Raw genomic sequence first — 15953 nt, forward strand, 5'->3', positions numbered from 1 at the left:
TCTGCCCTCCCCTGTTGCACCTCTCGGTTTTCCTTTGCCTCACGCTGTTTTGGAAATTACCCTCATAGAGTTCCACGGAGCTCGAGTGGCCGCTGCAGGGCCTCCTTCCGGGCCCTGGTCACCCCGGGGGGTCTGGGCTGGGCTGCAGAGACCCAGGTGTCCTCCTGAAGGATCGCTTCTCACTCCTCAGCTCCTTGCCCCTCTGGCCTCTTCTTGCTCTTTCTTCCCTGCCCTCCTGTCTGCCTCCAGCTACCTCTTCAGTTTCCATCCCGAAGCCGCCATCTTTACTGGGCATTCGTTGTTTGTCAGGTGAACCCCATCATGACAGCCTCCTGGCTGACTTCTAGCCCCTCCACCCCTCCACTGGCCACCAGAGCTGGGTGAGAGCAAACGCGATCTTTTCCCTCCCATCCCAGGAACCCCGCAGATGCTCCTGCAGGCCCACGCAGCCTACACCCGGCTCCTGGGGTCCCCCGCCCTCCCCAGCCTCCCCGCTCAGGCTTGTCCTGCTTCCAGGTGTGCGCTCCCTTCCACCCCCCCCCCAACCGCCTCCAGACACGGGTCACGGATGCCACCCATGGAGCTCTCTCTGAGCTTCCTCTGTACTTTTTCGCATAGATCTCTTATTTTGACACTTAAAATACTGTGGTAATTAAGCCATTCCCGTGAAGCCTTCTGTCCTCCTTTTCCTCTTCCCATATCCAGTACCCCTTGCACAGGAGACTCGGTACATGTCTGGATCACTGTGAGATTTCTCAGAGTATGTTGTGCGGTTGTTCCCAGTCTGGGGCAGTTTTGTCCCCCAGGGACATTGGGTGATGTCTGGTGACTTTTTTGGTTGTCACAACTTAGGAGCTGCTACGGGCATCTGGCGGATAGAAGCCAGAGATGCTGTCAGACATGCAGGGCACAGGCACCCCAGTCCCCCCGCCCCCAACAAAGAATTACCTGGCCTGAAATGTCAGTAGTGCTGAGATTGACGAATCCTGACCTAGTCAGAAGTGAGACAGATCACTATTTGGACCTGGTGAGCGGCCCAACATAGTTCATCTTTACATGCAATTCTGTAAATATTGTTGAGCACCAGTTGTGTGTGGGACATGATGCAATGTGTTTTACAGGACACCTGCTTTCAAAGAGCTTCCATCTAAAACGGGAGAGGAGATGGGAAATTAACGTTCACACTGCACCGATCATGTACCCGGAGGGACTGCTAGGCATCATACACGCGTGCTCTGATCTAGCCTCACAGTAACCATATTACGAGACAGGCGTGATTCACACCTGTTTTAAAGATAAAGAACCTCAAACCCAAAGTCACTCAAATAGAAGATGGTAGAAGAAGGATTTAAATGTAGAGCTGATTGATTCCACTGATCCATGTTCTCATCTCATGGTGCCTCTGATTAGGGAGATGTTTCCAAATAAACATAATATAGGGCACAGCAAAATCCATGCTGGAGGGGCGCCCGGGTGGCTCAGTCAGTGAAGCATCTGCCTTCGGCTCAGGTCGTGATCCCCCTCCTGTCGGGCTCCCCGCTGAGCGGGGAATCTGCTTCTCCCTTTCCCTCTGCCCCTCCCCACCGCTTGTGCTCTCTCTCTCTCTCAAATAAATAAAATCTTTTTAAAAAATTCCGTGTTGGAGAAAGATACATATAGCATTTAGAGGTTGGGGTGGGATCAAGGATGTCTCCATAGAAGAGGTGGCATTTAAGACACATCTTGGATGATGTGTAGATGTGCGGACAGAGACTGCAGGGAAAAGGCACGAACACATGAGTGGAAGCACAGAGCTGTGCAGTCCTGCTTGGCCAGAGGATGAGAGGTAGGTGTGGTGTCCTACAAGGGGAAACAGTAGTTAGGATTGAAAGAATTCCTTTCTGCCTCTTACTAACAGAACGACTGTGGACAGGTCATTAACCTGTCTGGGCTTCTGCTTCCTCACTCATATGAGGAGAGGGTTCTCTCTTCACAGGATTGTTGTAAATATTAAGTGAAATAATATGTATATAAGAGCTTTGTAGGGGCGCCTGGGTGGCTGAGTTCGTTAAACATCTGACTCTTGGTTTCAGCTCGGGTTATGATGTCGGGGTTGTGGGATTGAGCCCCGCTGAGCGCAGAGTCTGCTTGTCCCTCTCCCTCTCCTCCCGCTGTTCTCTTTCTCTCTCTCATAAATAAAATCTTAAAAAAAAAAAAAAAAGAACTGTAAATTCTAAAGTACTGAACTGCACCCCCCCCCCCATATAGTACTGGAATTGTAGTAGTTTGGGTGTCTGTGCTGGTCTGTAATTGTCACCGCCATCATTGTTTGCTAAGTGGTGGTGATCCATTGAAGGTCTCTGAGCAGAGAAGGAATGTGACCAGAGTGACTTTAGAAAAGTCAGTGTGTCAGTAGATGGAGTGGCAAAGGGGTAAGGCTGGAGCACGGTTAAGGCAAGGAGTAATGCAGGGTGGTGTAGGGTGGAGGCAGAAGAGGAGAAGATGATCCTAGAAGTATTGATGAGAGGAGATTGGCCAGCCCTGGCAGTAAGTGGATGCACAGAAAAATCGAAAGCGAAAATGACAGTGGGCTGGGAGCAAAGCTGGATATTGAGCAGAACGGAGGTGCGGTGAAGTGGGAGACAAAGTAGGGGATGGTGTTGGAGTGCCTGTGGGGTATCCAGGTGGAGGTGTCCGGAAGGCAGAGGAAATACAGACATGGGGCTCGGAGGAGCATCGCGATGGACAGGAAGGCCACCATGGAGGGGAGTCAATAAGGTAAGAGCTTAGAAACAGTGGAGGCAGCTGAAGGCAGCCCCTTAGGAACTGGTTCATCCGTTGGTGGGAGGAGAAAAAACATACTTGCAGAGGAAAAAGCCAGCTGACTCGAGAGACCAGCATGCGAGACTGTGAATGCCAAGCAGGGCGGGGGCGGTGAACAGTGTTGACCATTGTGAAGTGGTCAGTGAGGAGGAAGGCGGAGAACTAGTCACGAGTTTGCAGATTATACAGTCACCCATTGACATTTCCGAGGGCGGTGTGTGTTGTGGGTAAAAGCCGGATCATTGGGGGGTGGGTGGAAGGAGAGGAGGCATTCCCTTATGGGGATAACAGCATTAAAGTCATGTTTTGGGGGCGCCTGGGTGGCACAGCGGTTAAGCGTCTGCCTTCGGCTCAGGGCGTGATCCCGGCGTTATGGGATCGAGCCCCACATCGGGCTCCTCTGCTATGAGCCTGCTTCTTCCTCTCTCGCTCCCCTGCTTGTGTTCCCTCTCTCACTGGCTGTCTCTATCTCTGTCGAATAAATAAATAAAATCTTTAAAAAAAAAAAATAAAAATAAAGTCATGTTTTGGTGTTACTTTTCTAGATGAGGAAGAAATGGGTATGTTTGTTGGTTGAGGAGGAAAAGCCTGTAGAGAAAGATGATAGACAAAGGCAAGAAGAGTTGGTTGGGTCAAGTCTCGCAGCATCACAAGCAGAAGTTAGGGTAGAGGCTTGGTTGACCCTGGAGGAGAGCAGGGACAGCAGGCACAAGAGAAGAGGGAAGAAAGACATGGTGAAGTACAGAGACAGGAGGTGAGTGGCCTCAGTGATTTCAGTAACAGAGGCCCAAGCATCTGGGGATAGGGTTGGAGCCCTGAGTATGAGAGGAACAGAGAAAATTTGAGAACCCACTGTTGTGGGGAATGTGAGAGAGGCATCCAGAAAAGACCTAGCCAGGCCTGTCCCCTTGGTCCTCCCATCCCCAGCCAATCACACCCCGTCCTGGAATTGCGGAAATCCAGCAGCGCTGATAGAGGAAGATTGGGGTGAGGCCATGACCACTCCCCCAGCCCCACACAGACACTTTGGATTTCATTTACCCCGAGGCCTAGAGTAGCTTCGACCCTTCCGTAATTCCTCAGACGGTTCTTTGGTCATTTCGGCAGGCAGAGAGTGGTCTTGCCGTTGCTCTGTGTCTGGGAGTGTGTTTGGTCCCTCAGCAAACAGGGATCCATGTCGTGCTGGTCACAGAGTGTGTCCCATCTCCTGGACAGGCTGCGTCCCCTGCTAGTTAACTTACCCCGGGCATCACCCTTCTGTGCCCCCCACCCACCAGCCACCACAGATAGACCCCAGATGTCTGGCTCGTGACCAAGTTCTCCTGCACAAAAAAGGAAGGGGAGGCAGCAGAGGGAGGGCAGAGCAGGGGTGGGGAGGGGAGAGAGACACATCTCCCACGGAAATGCATGACATGCCAGAGAACAAGAGAAGGCTGCGTGTCTGTTAGAGAGAGAGGTGAGGAAGAGAGGGAAGGAGGAACAGCCAGTGGCCCCTGAGAGCCGGGGGGCAGCTGGTCTGGGGTCTCCAAGTTCCAGGCCAGTCCCCATGAGGGAGTTAGTGTGATTCCCTGTTCACCTGTCAGCAGCTGCCCTTTTCCTGAGGCCTGGAAGGTGAGACGTATCCCACCCTGTTCTGCCTCAACCCTCTTGAGGACAAGTCCCTCTTTGCCCTGTCCCAGCGTACACGCTCTGCTTCTTGTTAGCAAGTTCTTGGTTTCCCCCACTGTGTGTAACCCAGGCGGGCACCAGCAGCATTGTTCAGATTGAAGAACAGTAGAGAAGGGGAAGTAAGTTCTCGGAAAGTTCACTATCGCTAACAACAATAATAGGACCAGGGAGGGAATAATGTTAATGTCGTTGGGGGTGAAAAAGAAAAGGTTGGCTCTGACTTTCCATCTCTGAGGGCAGCAAGGACGACAGAGAAGCAGACTGCTCCTTGCCAGGCGTGGGGTGCTCCTGGAGGTCTCGAGGTGTTCGGACTCTGTGCAGACCAAGGAGGTAGCGGGAGGAAGACATCAGTGTTCTGTGACCTCAAAGGAAAAGACCAGGCTGAGCAGAGCTGGGCGTGAACAGAGGCAGATACTTGGATGCTAGTGCATCAGCGTGGGTTGTTTTTGGGGGAGAGAGAAGCGATGGTGGTTTGAGACAGGACCGCATATTCATCCAGTTAGTTTCAGGGGAGGTGACAGAAGGCAGATAGGAGTCATGACTTTGGGCATCTGGCTCCCAGGGGCCCGACAGTGGGGCCTGTGTTTCAAGGAGCGGAGAACCAGTCATCTGAGAACTCTGAGTTTCTGATCCAGGGTTAAAAGGAACCCTGGGGGTAGGCATAAAGACCATGGGCTCAGCCCGGCTGTGGTGCCAGACAGCCACAGACCAGGGACAGGGAGCCCCCAGCTGACCGCAGGGGAAACAGCAGGCCGCGGGCAGGATGTGCAGTGACCAGAACGCCAGGGTGGGTCATTGCTTTTGAGGAACCGCTATTTTAATCCACAGAAGTGTGTAAATGCCACAACTTCCATTTCTATTAACTTGTGTCTTCAGGATGTTTTTGCTGGGTTTGCGCAAAATGACTTAGCACCTTGACGTCTTGTGACTGTCGCCATAGCATTAGGGAAAAACAGGTTGGGGTTCTGCAGTCAAAACAACATCTGGAGCCCACGCTGCAGACGATATCTCGGGGGAACTGCCTGAAGGGGCCCACCCCGTCCTTCTGCACATAGGAGCTGCGTGTGGCGAAGGGAGCATTTCCACCTCCTTTCAAGGGCCTGATCCTCAAATGCACAACATGATCGGTGACAAGTAGGGTGCACCCCACTGCAGAGACTGGGTGCCACAGGGCAGCCTCTGCCAAAGCAAAAGGGTTCATTGCTGTGGGGCTCTTGTTTGGAATTCTTGTGCAGGCTGCACGTTGAATTCCCTTGCTTGGCTTCTGTTTGGTCTGTAGAGGTAAACCAGATTTTACCAGAAGATTAAGGAGGTGTCTGTAACCGTCTCAAAGGGAAAGGGTATCGCTTGCTTTGTTTACGGAAAGCGATGAACCGAACCGTCATCTACTCCTTTCACTGATGTGGACTTCCTTTCCCAAAACGTTACCCCCCTCCATGGGGAATGCTGGGCAGTGAAAAGCTTGCTCCCAAATAGGACTTGGAAAGCTTTTTGTTAAAAAGCTAAATAACATCCTGTGTCAAAACAAATGTGACAATGGGCTATTATTTCTATCCCCATAATAGCATGTTGTCACATCTTTGTGCCCTGCACCGCCTGTGGGGGATGGGCGGAGATGTGGGGACGAGAGGGAGGGGGCGGGGGAGGCGGGCTGAAACGTGGAGAAGCGCTTCCTGGTTGCCTCAGATTTACTGCTCCTCCGGGAGGTAACTCAGAAGTTCATTTGTGCAGGTGCCCGGCCACAGCCTCGAGTTCACTTCCAGAGGAGAGCCCTGCGGCTGCCTGAGAACACCAGCTACAGCGACCTGACGGCCTTCCTCACGGCCGCCAGCTCCCCGTCTGAGGTGGACAGTTTTCCTTATTTGCGAGGACTGGATGGAAATGGCACAGGTAATTGGAGTCTGTTCTCTTCTCAGCTGGGGCTTCTGTGTTTGGATTTTTGGATGTGGCTCGAAGCGTTAGACCAACCAGAAGAACTAGAGCTGTGACGTTCAAGTGCGTGGGAACGGTGTTAGTTAGGGATTCCCGTCTACACGGCTGTGGAAGTACATTTGAGTGCATTTGTCTCCTTCAGCCATCCTGCCTGACGTACCTTCGGAGCTCCCCTTTGGTAGGCTATAGATTTAATTCAGAGAAGTGCTTTTAACTGAAGTTGGGGTTTTTTCCCCCAAGTATAAGGCTCACTGCCCCTTGTGCCACTTGCCCCTGGAGTGGTTTGGTGGAGCGCTGGCGTGGCTGCCCTCCCGCTCCCACCCACGGGTCACAGCGGGAAGGGGAAAGGGGCAGTGGCTCTGATGCAGAGAGTGGGGACAACGGGGGATGTCATTTCTGGGAATCAGAAGCATTTAGGAGCGGGAGCCTCTGCTCTCTACCATCTGTGCCCACCCAGCATTTTCCCACATCTTTCCATCCTCTGCGCTGTTCTCTCTGCCTTGACTTGGCAAACAGCGGTCAGGCTTTGATGTTGATTTGAATCCAGACCTCTAAGTCAGCTCCGTCCGTGTCACCCTAGACTGGCCTGACACATAGAGCTAAAAACTCAGAGAAACTAAAAACCAGCAGCCAGAAAATATGTAATAATTCCTTATCAGTAAAAAGACTGGCTCGCAGCCAGCAGTGCACTCGGCACTCACGTGGCCCCCAGTCCTAGGGACTGGAGAGTGGCAGATGCTGAGGTCCTGAGTCATTTCTTGTCTCTCCCCTCTTCTTTTCCTGACACTTTGGACTAGTCACAACACAAACCTGAAAACCAGAGGCTGTTCTGGGTTAAATCGCACTAGGTGAGGAGGTGACTACGTTTTCCCAGAAATGCTTTTATTGACTGTCCCTGACTTGTTTAGCACTTGACATAAACGGATCTTGGATCTTTCTGAAAAAGCTTTTTCACCTGCAGCATCTGATCCGTTTTGTGGAATGCTGACAAATTTCTGGTGACCGATCAAGGTGACCTGGTGATTCGTTACTCACTTTTCATCCATCTGTGGCACCTGCTTTCAGAAATGGTTCTTCTTGCTTCAATTTTTGCATGATGACGATGCAGTTAAGACATCAGTCATTGGCCGTCAGGTAAAACGGCACGGTAGTCACTTTAAGTAAACATTATTGGGGGAAATGTTGACTTTTACTTTAAGTGTACAGGCCGAGGAGAAAAGTAGTATTTCAGGGAACACGGAAAAGTACAATTTGAGACCATCATGCAACCCCCAGCCAATCTCCCCAACAAATGGAGCACAGTCACAATACCCTAACTTGAAGGGACAACCTCATTCCTCAGAGCTCATTAATTTTTCTGTGCCCCACTTCCAAGAGCTCTTGAATAAATTATGAAATCTGAGATGATGGGGAAGGGAGAAGAACACAGAGACATAGAACTATTGATTTTAGAGGGGTTTGTTTTATTTTAAAATCACTCTGTTATTTCAGAAGGAAGAAAGGAGGTCTTTAGAAGGTCACATGCAACTTATTTTCCACTGAAATAACTGACAGCTAATGTGGGAAGAGGAATCAGACCTTACTTGAGCACTGCCAGGAAAAGCGGCCACCCCTGGGCGTGTTGGCTCACACCCGTGAGGGCGTTGGGAGCGTGGGCTCTGCTTAGCACCCCGACATCTCATCAGCTCGGTGCCTGTCTCCAGTTTCACATGGTGCATAGCCTCTCTTCCCCACCACCCAACACTTGCTCGCCTGCCTCCTGTTTTGTAAGATGCATCTAGGAGATCTCAGCTTTGCACGAGGGCCTGGCCCACACATACCTGTGTGAGACAGCGGTCATAACTAGAGTCCGGTAAAGGTGAATGGAGGCCACGACTGGGATTGGAAAGGGCTCTGAAGGCTGGTTTCCTCGGAGTGTTCTTGGTTGTGCCCAGTTCAGAGGGAGTTTCCAGAGTTGTAAATAGAACAACTCAGCCAGATGGAGATTTGGCCCACTTTCTCATTTGTTCACCTGCGTCCACCTGCTCCATAGTTTCCTGGTGTCACCCCCACACAGGCCGGAGACACTACATCTTCACAGCATCACGCTCCCCACTCTGATTGCTAAGAAAGCAAACAACCGTCCTCTGACATTCACAAGGGGTTTTCAAGAAATGACTTCTGCTAGTAACTCCAGGAAGACAGAGAGGAGTCCGTAAAATGACTAACGTCCAGCAAAGCTGGTAACAAAAGGCAAAGCCAAACAGACCTTATAAGCTCTCTGAGCAAAACCCTTCATATTGCAAGGGACGGGTCAGAGGCCTCCTAATCTTGACCCAGTGGTGCTGCCCCCTCACCCTGCTGCCTTTGCCCGACACCTGTCTTTATTCAGACATAACAGGAGCCTGGTTGCATCAGGAGGAAACAAGAGGGAAAGACCTCGTTATATACAGAACTCAGGGCTCTGTGTAGAGTTGCAGTTTTAGAACAGGGCTGCAAGGGAAACAATTGAGCCCTTCGAAGTATGACTTGTTCCAGAATAAAGAGAGTGGGAGGGTGAAGAGAGAGTGCTTTGGAAGGCATAGAGTAGGAGTGGGCATTTAGCAGGGCATTGAGAAAGAGAAAAGAAGCCTCGAGAAAGCAGGTATAACTGCTGCTGTGTCTCCTAACAGAGCTTTTAAAAGAACATTAAATCACGTGAACCTAATGCATATTGCTTCAAATCAAGATGCCCTTTTCTGCAATGCTGTACTTACTTCTAAATGTTTATAGCTGAGTCTGTTTTCTTTCCATAGGCTCATAGGAAAGCATCTAGTTCAGATAATGCAGATAAGAAAAACAAATCCCCAAGGAGTGAAGTAACTTCCCCGAGGCCACATATGTAGCTAGCGGGTGCATTTGGTACTGGAACCCCGGCTGCCTGGGCCAGGAAATGTGCAAAAAAATAGGAAGGGAGAATTGCTGAGTGGGGTTGAGGACGCAGAGCTAAGTGGGAGGCAAAGAAGAATGATGAATCTGGAATGCTTTCCTAGTCTACCTGCTGCTTCCCTCTGAGACCTCCTGCTTCAGGTTTGCTAAAAGCAACAGCACCCCCAGTTGAGAACGTTATGTCCGAGTTGTTTATACAAAGTCTAGTGACTTACTGAATTTCTCTTGGTTTTCAGTTCTGTCTCATCCAGAGAGTCTGACAGAACCTAGAGAGGGACACTGTAGGCCTGGCTTGACTTCTGTGTCCCCTTTGGGCAGTTGGCATGCTTAGGTCTCAAGCCAGAAGATATTTTGAGCAGAAATCTGGTAAATTCTGGGTTTGGGTTTTCTTTACCCTCAAGTGAAATGGCCAGACTGAAAGATTTCAGAACTTGAACCTGTGATTCCAACGTGGACCTTTTGATGAAATTCCCATTATCATGCCTTTTCCTTCAGTGACAGAGATGGGTATAAATTGTAAAAGATAGTGCTGTCATGCCCTACATATAAATTGCTCTACGAAGGGTTTAGCTATAACTTGTGTTGAAACTCTAAAATTCACTTAGACTTGCTTTAACTTGTTTACATCTAGCCCTAAGTGGAGGTTCGCATTAGCTCAGGTAGTTGATGGGTAGGTAAGTAACTAAGTAGCTTAATAAGAAATCCTATAGATTATGGTCTAATGGAGCTTACATTTTTTTTATCACCGTGCTTTTGTCGTTGTGCTCAAGATTTAAAATTATAACAGAAAACATTTTGTGTGATATTATATTTCACTGGAGAAAAATTGTCCTAAAATGGATTACTTAAGTATATAAATATAATATCGCTGTCATAAGCATTCCCTGATTTATCTATGAAGTAGGCAGTCATTAAAGCATCAGCTCAGATAAAAGCCCTCTAATGTAGAATAATTGGGATATTAAATTCCTTTTAAACAGATCAAAATAACAATGGCAACTAAAATAACTCATAAATATTTCAAGTCCATGTTTTCAGTAGTGTACTTTTAGTAGAAGTAAGTTAGGATTTTGAAGCACTCCTTGAAAAAAAAAAAGTTCCTTTTTTTTTTTTTTAAGCAGTCTCTAATGCAAAACATTTGGTTTCACAATGGAGCTCTGCCAAGTAATTAACACGTGCATGGGGCTGACTTTGTCTAGGAGTTGATTTCAGGGATTTCTACACATCCCCTCCTCCCACGTTATAGAGGAGTCTTTTCCTTTGGAGGCCCCTTTTTGAAAGCAAAGCACTGTAGTGTAGTTGGAGTTGGCAAACCTGAGCTGAGGTCCCAGACGGGCCCCCCGGCCCTTGGGGCCGGCTCCCATTGCTTCCCTCTGTGAGCCTCTGTCTTTTGTGTGTAAAATGTGGGTTTGCCTGCCACACAAAGGTGCGGTGAGGATTTTATAAATGGAAAGTGCTTATTACAGTCCCTGGCATATAGGAGGTACGACACTCAGTGACCGGCAGATGCAGACGGTGGCATGAGCCCCACGGAGATCCCTTTTGCGCATGTGATGGAGAATCCCTCTTGCTTCCAGGAAACGGCACCAGGTATGACCTGACCCCAGTCACGGCCGTCAGCGTCCACTTGCTCAGCAGCGATGGAACGCCAGTGCTGGTGGATGGTCCCATTTATGTCACCGTGCCCCTGGCCACACAGAGCAATCTGAGGCACAATGCCTATGTCGCGGCGTGGCGGTTTGACCAGAAGCTGGGTAAGCAAGACTCCTGTGATTGGCTAGCAGGTGACTTCATGACTGTTCGATTTTCCTTTTAAGAAGCTCATGCAAGTCCGCTTTCCTTGAAGGTACTGAACGCTGCCGCTCACAGCGCATTGCGTGGTTTCTGGCTGGTGAAGCTCCCGCCCGTGGGCCATGCAGGGACGCTCCCGGGAAGCTGCTCTTGTTTTTGTTTTTGTTGTGCATTTAAGCTAACTCACTTGAGTCTTTAAAGGTTATTAGAGGTCAGCTCCCCTCATCTTTAGCCTTTTACTCTTTAGGTTCTAGCATCTCTCTTGTTCATGTGGTTTTTAAGTTTGATGAAAAAGGAAAAATGTTGCCGACAACATCCCAGAAGATAAACTAAAATGACCCATAATCCCTCCCACCTAGAGACAAACCGCTCACCGTATTTTGCATTATGTCCTTCCAGTCGTTTCACATGCATGCATGTGTTAGTAATCTGTTGCTGCACAACGAATTGCCCTAAGATTCAGCAGCTTTCAATAACAGTGAGCATCGCTTAGCTCACATTTCGGGAGGGTCAGGGGTCCAGGCACAACCTAGCTGGGTGGTTTCTGGGTCAGGTCCTCCAGCAGGGTTGCCGTCGGGCTGCCAGCCAGGGCTGTGTTAGTCTCAGCACCAGGCAGGGGCTGGCGACCAATGCCGCAGGGCTGTTGCAGACCTCAGCTCCTCAGTAGCTGTTGGCTGGAGGCTTCCATTCCTTGCCTGGGGGTCCCTCCATAGGGCTGCTCACAACGTGGCAGCTTGCTTTCACTGGAGCAAATGACCCAAGAGAAAAAAATAAAATACAGAAGCACAGGTGGGCAATATGGAAGTCATAGTCTTTTACAACCTAATGTCAAAGTGACACACCGTCACTTCTTTCCAGATGCTGTTGGTCACAGGGCCCAGTGTGGGTACAGGGTGGGGTGGACTGCACAGGAGTGTGAACACCAGCAGGTGGGGATTCCTGGGGCCATCTTAGAAAGGCTGCCTTCTGCAAAATATATTTTTAACAGGAATGGGATTATATGCTCTGTACTGTTCTGTGTCTTGCCTTTAAAAATCACTTGCATATCATAAACATCTTTACATAGCATCAGCTGTGAGTCTGCAATGTCAAAATTAATAATTGTATAGTATTTCATTATGACAATGTGTCATAATTTGGTTGCTCTGTGCCCTATAATTAGAGAAAACATTACTATTCTAACCAGTGCTGTGATGAATAATCTTTGTAGCTAAATCTTTAAGCATGGCCATGGTTGTTTCCTTAGGATAAAATTTTGGAGGAAGTGATACTGCTGGATTAAAAATGTATGAAATTCTAAAGCTTTTAATAGATCTTTCCAGATTGTTCTCTAGGAAGTTTTATACTTGATGCTCATCACAAAAATATGGGCTCACATGCTTATGTGCTTAGATTTTCATATCATCTTCATTCTTATACCCCTTCAGTACCCTGTCCCTTGAAAGTCAAGCTTGAAAATACCAGTTTTCAGATGTCCTCGCCCAGAATTTTAAAGTATCAGACCATGCAAAAAGATTATTGGGAGATGTTTGATGTCAAATGTATTTTCAAAGATAGCTAATTCCATAAGCAGTCAAATCATAGTTCTGGGAATTTATATTTGAAAAGAAATGCCTGTTGGATATTCAGGGTTTGGTAGGGTTTTGTTTTGTTTTTTTTGTTTTGTTTTGCTTCGTTTTGCTTTCCAAACAATTACTAACAGAAGCCATAATCATTTGTGTGGAATTCACTGATTTTACTAAAAACGTACGAAACTTGACGTTGACGGATGGACGGTGCCACTGCGTTAACATATGCTGCACTGAGATAGACAGGCTACCACTGATGTGTGTTCTCAACTACTTAGGACTTAAGGAGCCCAGCAGCTCCCAAAAGAAGACAGATTGAGAGGGATGTGACTGGGAGAGTCTCAGAAGAACACGGGAGAAATTAGGAAGGAGAAGGGAGACAGCTTGCATTTTGTATCCTGAAAACCTGGGACTGCTCCTTGTAAAGCCTTAAGTCCCACCTTGGGCAAATCCCTGGGCCTGTTTTCTCATTCATATAAGACCTGCGTTTGTCGAGGCTCTTAGTCCCTTGTATATTCTGCTTCTCTTCCTTTGACCTCCTGGTTGGCCCCAAATGTGCCCAAGTCAGTACTTTGGAGCAGCAGCATGGCATGTGGTTTAGACCAGGGGGCCTGGGGGCACAGTGGATTGGAATTCTGGCTCTGCTATCCACTGGCTGTGTGGCCCCAGGCAAGTTACTTAACCTCTCTGTGCCAGTTTCCTCAACTATGAAATGGCAATGATAATAATACCTAATGTTGTTACAAAGCGTGTATTAGACAAAGTTCTCTAGAGAAACAGAACGAATAGGGTGTGTGGGGGTGGGTGGGTGTGTGGGTGTGTGTATATATATACACACAAATGAGGAAAGAGATATATTTTAAGGAATTGGCTTATACATTTGTGAAAGCTGGCAAGTCCATAATCTGCAGGGTCAGCCAGCAGACTGGAGACCCAGATAGGAGCCGATACTGTAGTTTGAGCCCAAAGGTAGTCTGCTGGCAGAATTCCCTTTTCCTTGGGGGAGGTCAGTCTTTTTTCTTACCACCTTCAACTGACTAGATGAGGCCCACCCACATTATAAAAAATAATCTACTTTACTAAGCCTACTGATTTATATGTTAATCTCATTTAAAAATACCTTCCCAGCAATATCCATACGTGTTTGACCAAATATCTGGGGACCATGGCCTAGCCTAGTCAACACAAAAAATTAACCACTCCAAGGAGAAAAAGAATTAATGGTTGTGAAAGGCTTAGTAGAGTGCCTAGCGCAGAGAAAGGACATCTTTAGAGTTTATAAACAGAAGTCTCCCCATCCTGTAGAAGGCTTTCACGAACTATGCCCTCCCAACCACTTTCCCAGATTCCCCTTAGCCCAGACCTCTTGAGGGATTGTTCTCCATGTGCTGCTTCCATTTCTTAGCCCACTATGATCCTACTCCTGTCACCCACTCTTTGGAAACACGTGTCCCAGAGCTCGCAAGCAGCTGCACGACTCTGAACGCAGGTGACCTCCTCATCCACTTCGATGTCTCTGCAGCGTTTGGAGGTCTTCCTTCCTTCGTGAAGGGCCCTCCTCTGTTGGCTCTCTGACTCAGTGTCCCCCCAGGTCCTTCTTGTCTGCTGGCCGCTGCCCTCTGCCCAGCTGCTAACTTCCCTTCTATCAGTTGCTGGGGCATCTCACCGCTTCCCTCACTCCCACGGCCCCCTGTGCACCCAGGTCCTCGTCTCTGCTATGTTTCTGACCTTCCAGGAGACATCAGTTTATGGATGTGCCATCAAGTCAGGTCCAACATGCCTAAAATTGAGGCTCCTCCACTCCTCTCACTCCAGCATCCAAACCTCCTCATGTTCCCTATCTTGGTTAAGGGTGTCGCCTACCAAACCATCAGAGTAGAAACCTTAGAGTTATCATCACTGTATTCTTTGGCTTCACCGCCCCACCTACAGCCACTGCTAGTCCCATCAGATCAGCGTTTCTTAAGCTTCCCCTCTCCCCTCCTCCTCTCCGTTACCTCTGCCTTGCTTCAGACTCTTCCCTCTTTTCCGGCCAATTCTGGCATCTCTCTGAGCACCTTCCACCTCTCCTTCCCTCCACTAGGTCTTCTGTATCACTATGTAGGTTGTCTTTCCAAAGCACAGACCACTTTCCCACACGAGATTGTCCCCGAGCTCCTCATGGTGACGCAGTCCACGCTTCTCACGCCCACAGATGCCTTCAGAGCCCGCCCTGCCTATCACTCTGCCTCATTTCAAGTGAACACTGTCTTCTGCACACCCACCATTGCTACTGCACCAATGGTGTGCCCTTCCCCGGCTGTGTGAAGATGTCCCCATAGCTTGTCCCATTATGTGAGCGGGCTCTCTCTTTCTCCATCCCCTAAACAGTAACGTAGCCCCTCTTGCTTACACTGTACGTATTACAGTGATACTAGAAATACCTACAGGCAGGGGCGCCTGGGTGGCACAGCGGTTAAGCGTCTGCCTTCGGCTCAGGGCGTGATCCCAGAGTTCTGGGATCGAGCCCCACATCAGGCTCTCCCACTATGAGCCTGCTTCTTCCTCTCCCACTCCCCCTGCTTGTGTTCCCTCTCTCGCTGGCTGTCTCTATCTCTGTCGAATAAATAAATAAAATCTTTAAAAAAAAAAAAAAGAAATACCTACAGGCAGGGCCTTGCAGTTTCTTAGCTATCAGGGCAGTTGATATATTATGAGATAACATTTGTACTTAAGAGGACTCGCTACGTGGAAGACGGTCCTATACATTCGTACAGAGAGAGATGCGCGTACTGTGATCACGGAGGTGCTTGTGAGGGAGACTGGAGGAATCGGAGCTGGGGGAGATGGCAACAGGGTGTCGGAAGCAGAGACTCAAGTGACGTCCTTGGAACGTGGAGGAGGGGGCCACAAGCCAAGGAACACAGGTGGCCACAAGCAGCTAAAAAAGGCAACAGATTTTCCCCTGAGAGCCTCCAGAAGGAATCAAGCCTGCTGACACCTTGACTTCGGCTCAGCAGAACTGACTTCAGACCTCTGACTTCCACAACTGGAAGAGAGTACAGTTGGGTTGTTTTAAGCCCCTAAGCCCGTGGTCATTTATTACAGAAGCATCAGGAAATTAACACAGTACACAAGTCAGTGGAAACAAATGTGCGTTGTTAGGAAGCCCCTGAAATGTAAGTTACCCGATTCTTTATCTCTTCTCTGGAAATAACCCCCACAGCATCGAGCCTTTTGCCATTGGGAACCTTCCTTGTGTACCTGATCTATTTTCATTTAAATGGTCTTTTTAACCTAGCATCT

The 15953-nt window shown here is 48.8% G+C and overlaps 1 protein-coding gene across 4 annotated transcripts in view; it reads left to right on the plus strand.

Moving 5' to 3' along the window:
• FAM171A1 (family with sequence similarity 171 member A1) overlaps positions 1-15953 on the plus strand; it is a 145820-nt gene that overhangs the window by 85433 nt on the left and 44434 nt on the right. For 2 of the 4 annotated variants that reach the window (XR_008956572.1, XM_026479022.4), the window contains exons 4-5: positions 6202-6360; positions 10887-11063. The exons of 1 other annotated variant lie outside the window; for it this stretch is intronic. Coding sequence is in view for 2 of the 3 variants with exons in the window: in XM_026479022.4 (XP_026334807.1) it covers positions 6202-6360; positions 10887-11063 (336 nt within the window). In the remaining variant the exon portion in view is untranslated. The remainder of the gene's footprint in view (positions 1-6201; positions 6361-10886; positions 11064-15953) is intronic. One more of the 4 variants, XM_048219502.2, reaches the window with a different exon arrangement.

This window comes from Ursus arctos, unplaced genomic scaffold (genome assembly GCF_023065955.2).
Source record: "Ursus arctos isolate Adak ecotype North America unplaced genomic scaffold, UrsArc2.0 scaffold_30, whole genome shotgun sequence".
NCBI lineage: Eukaryota > Metazoa > Chordata > Mammalia > Carnivora > Ursidae > Ursus > Ursus arctos.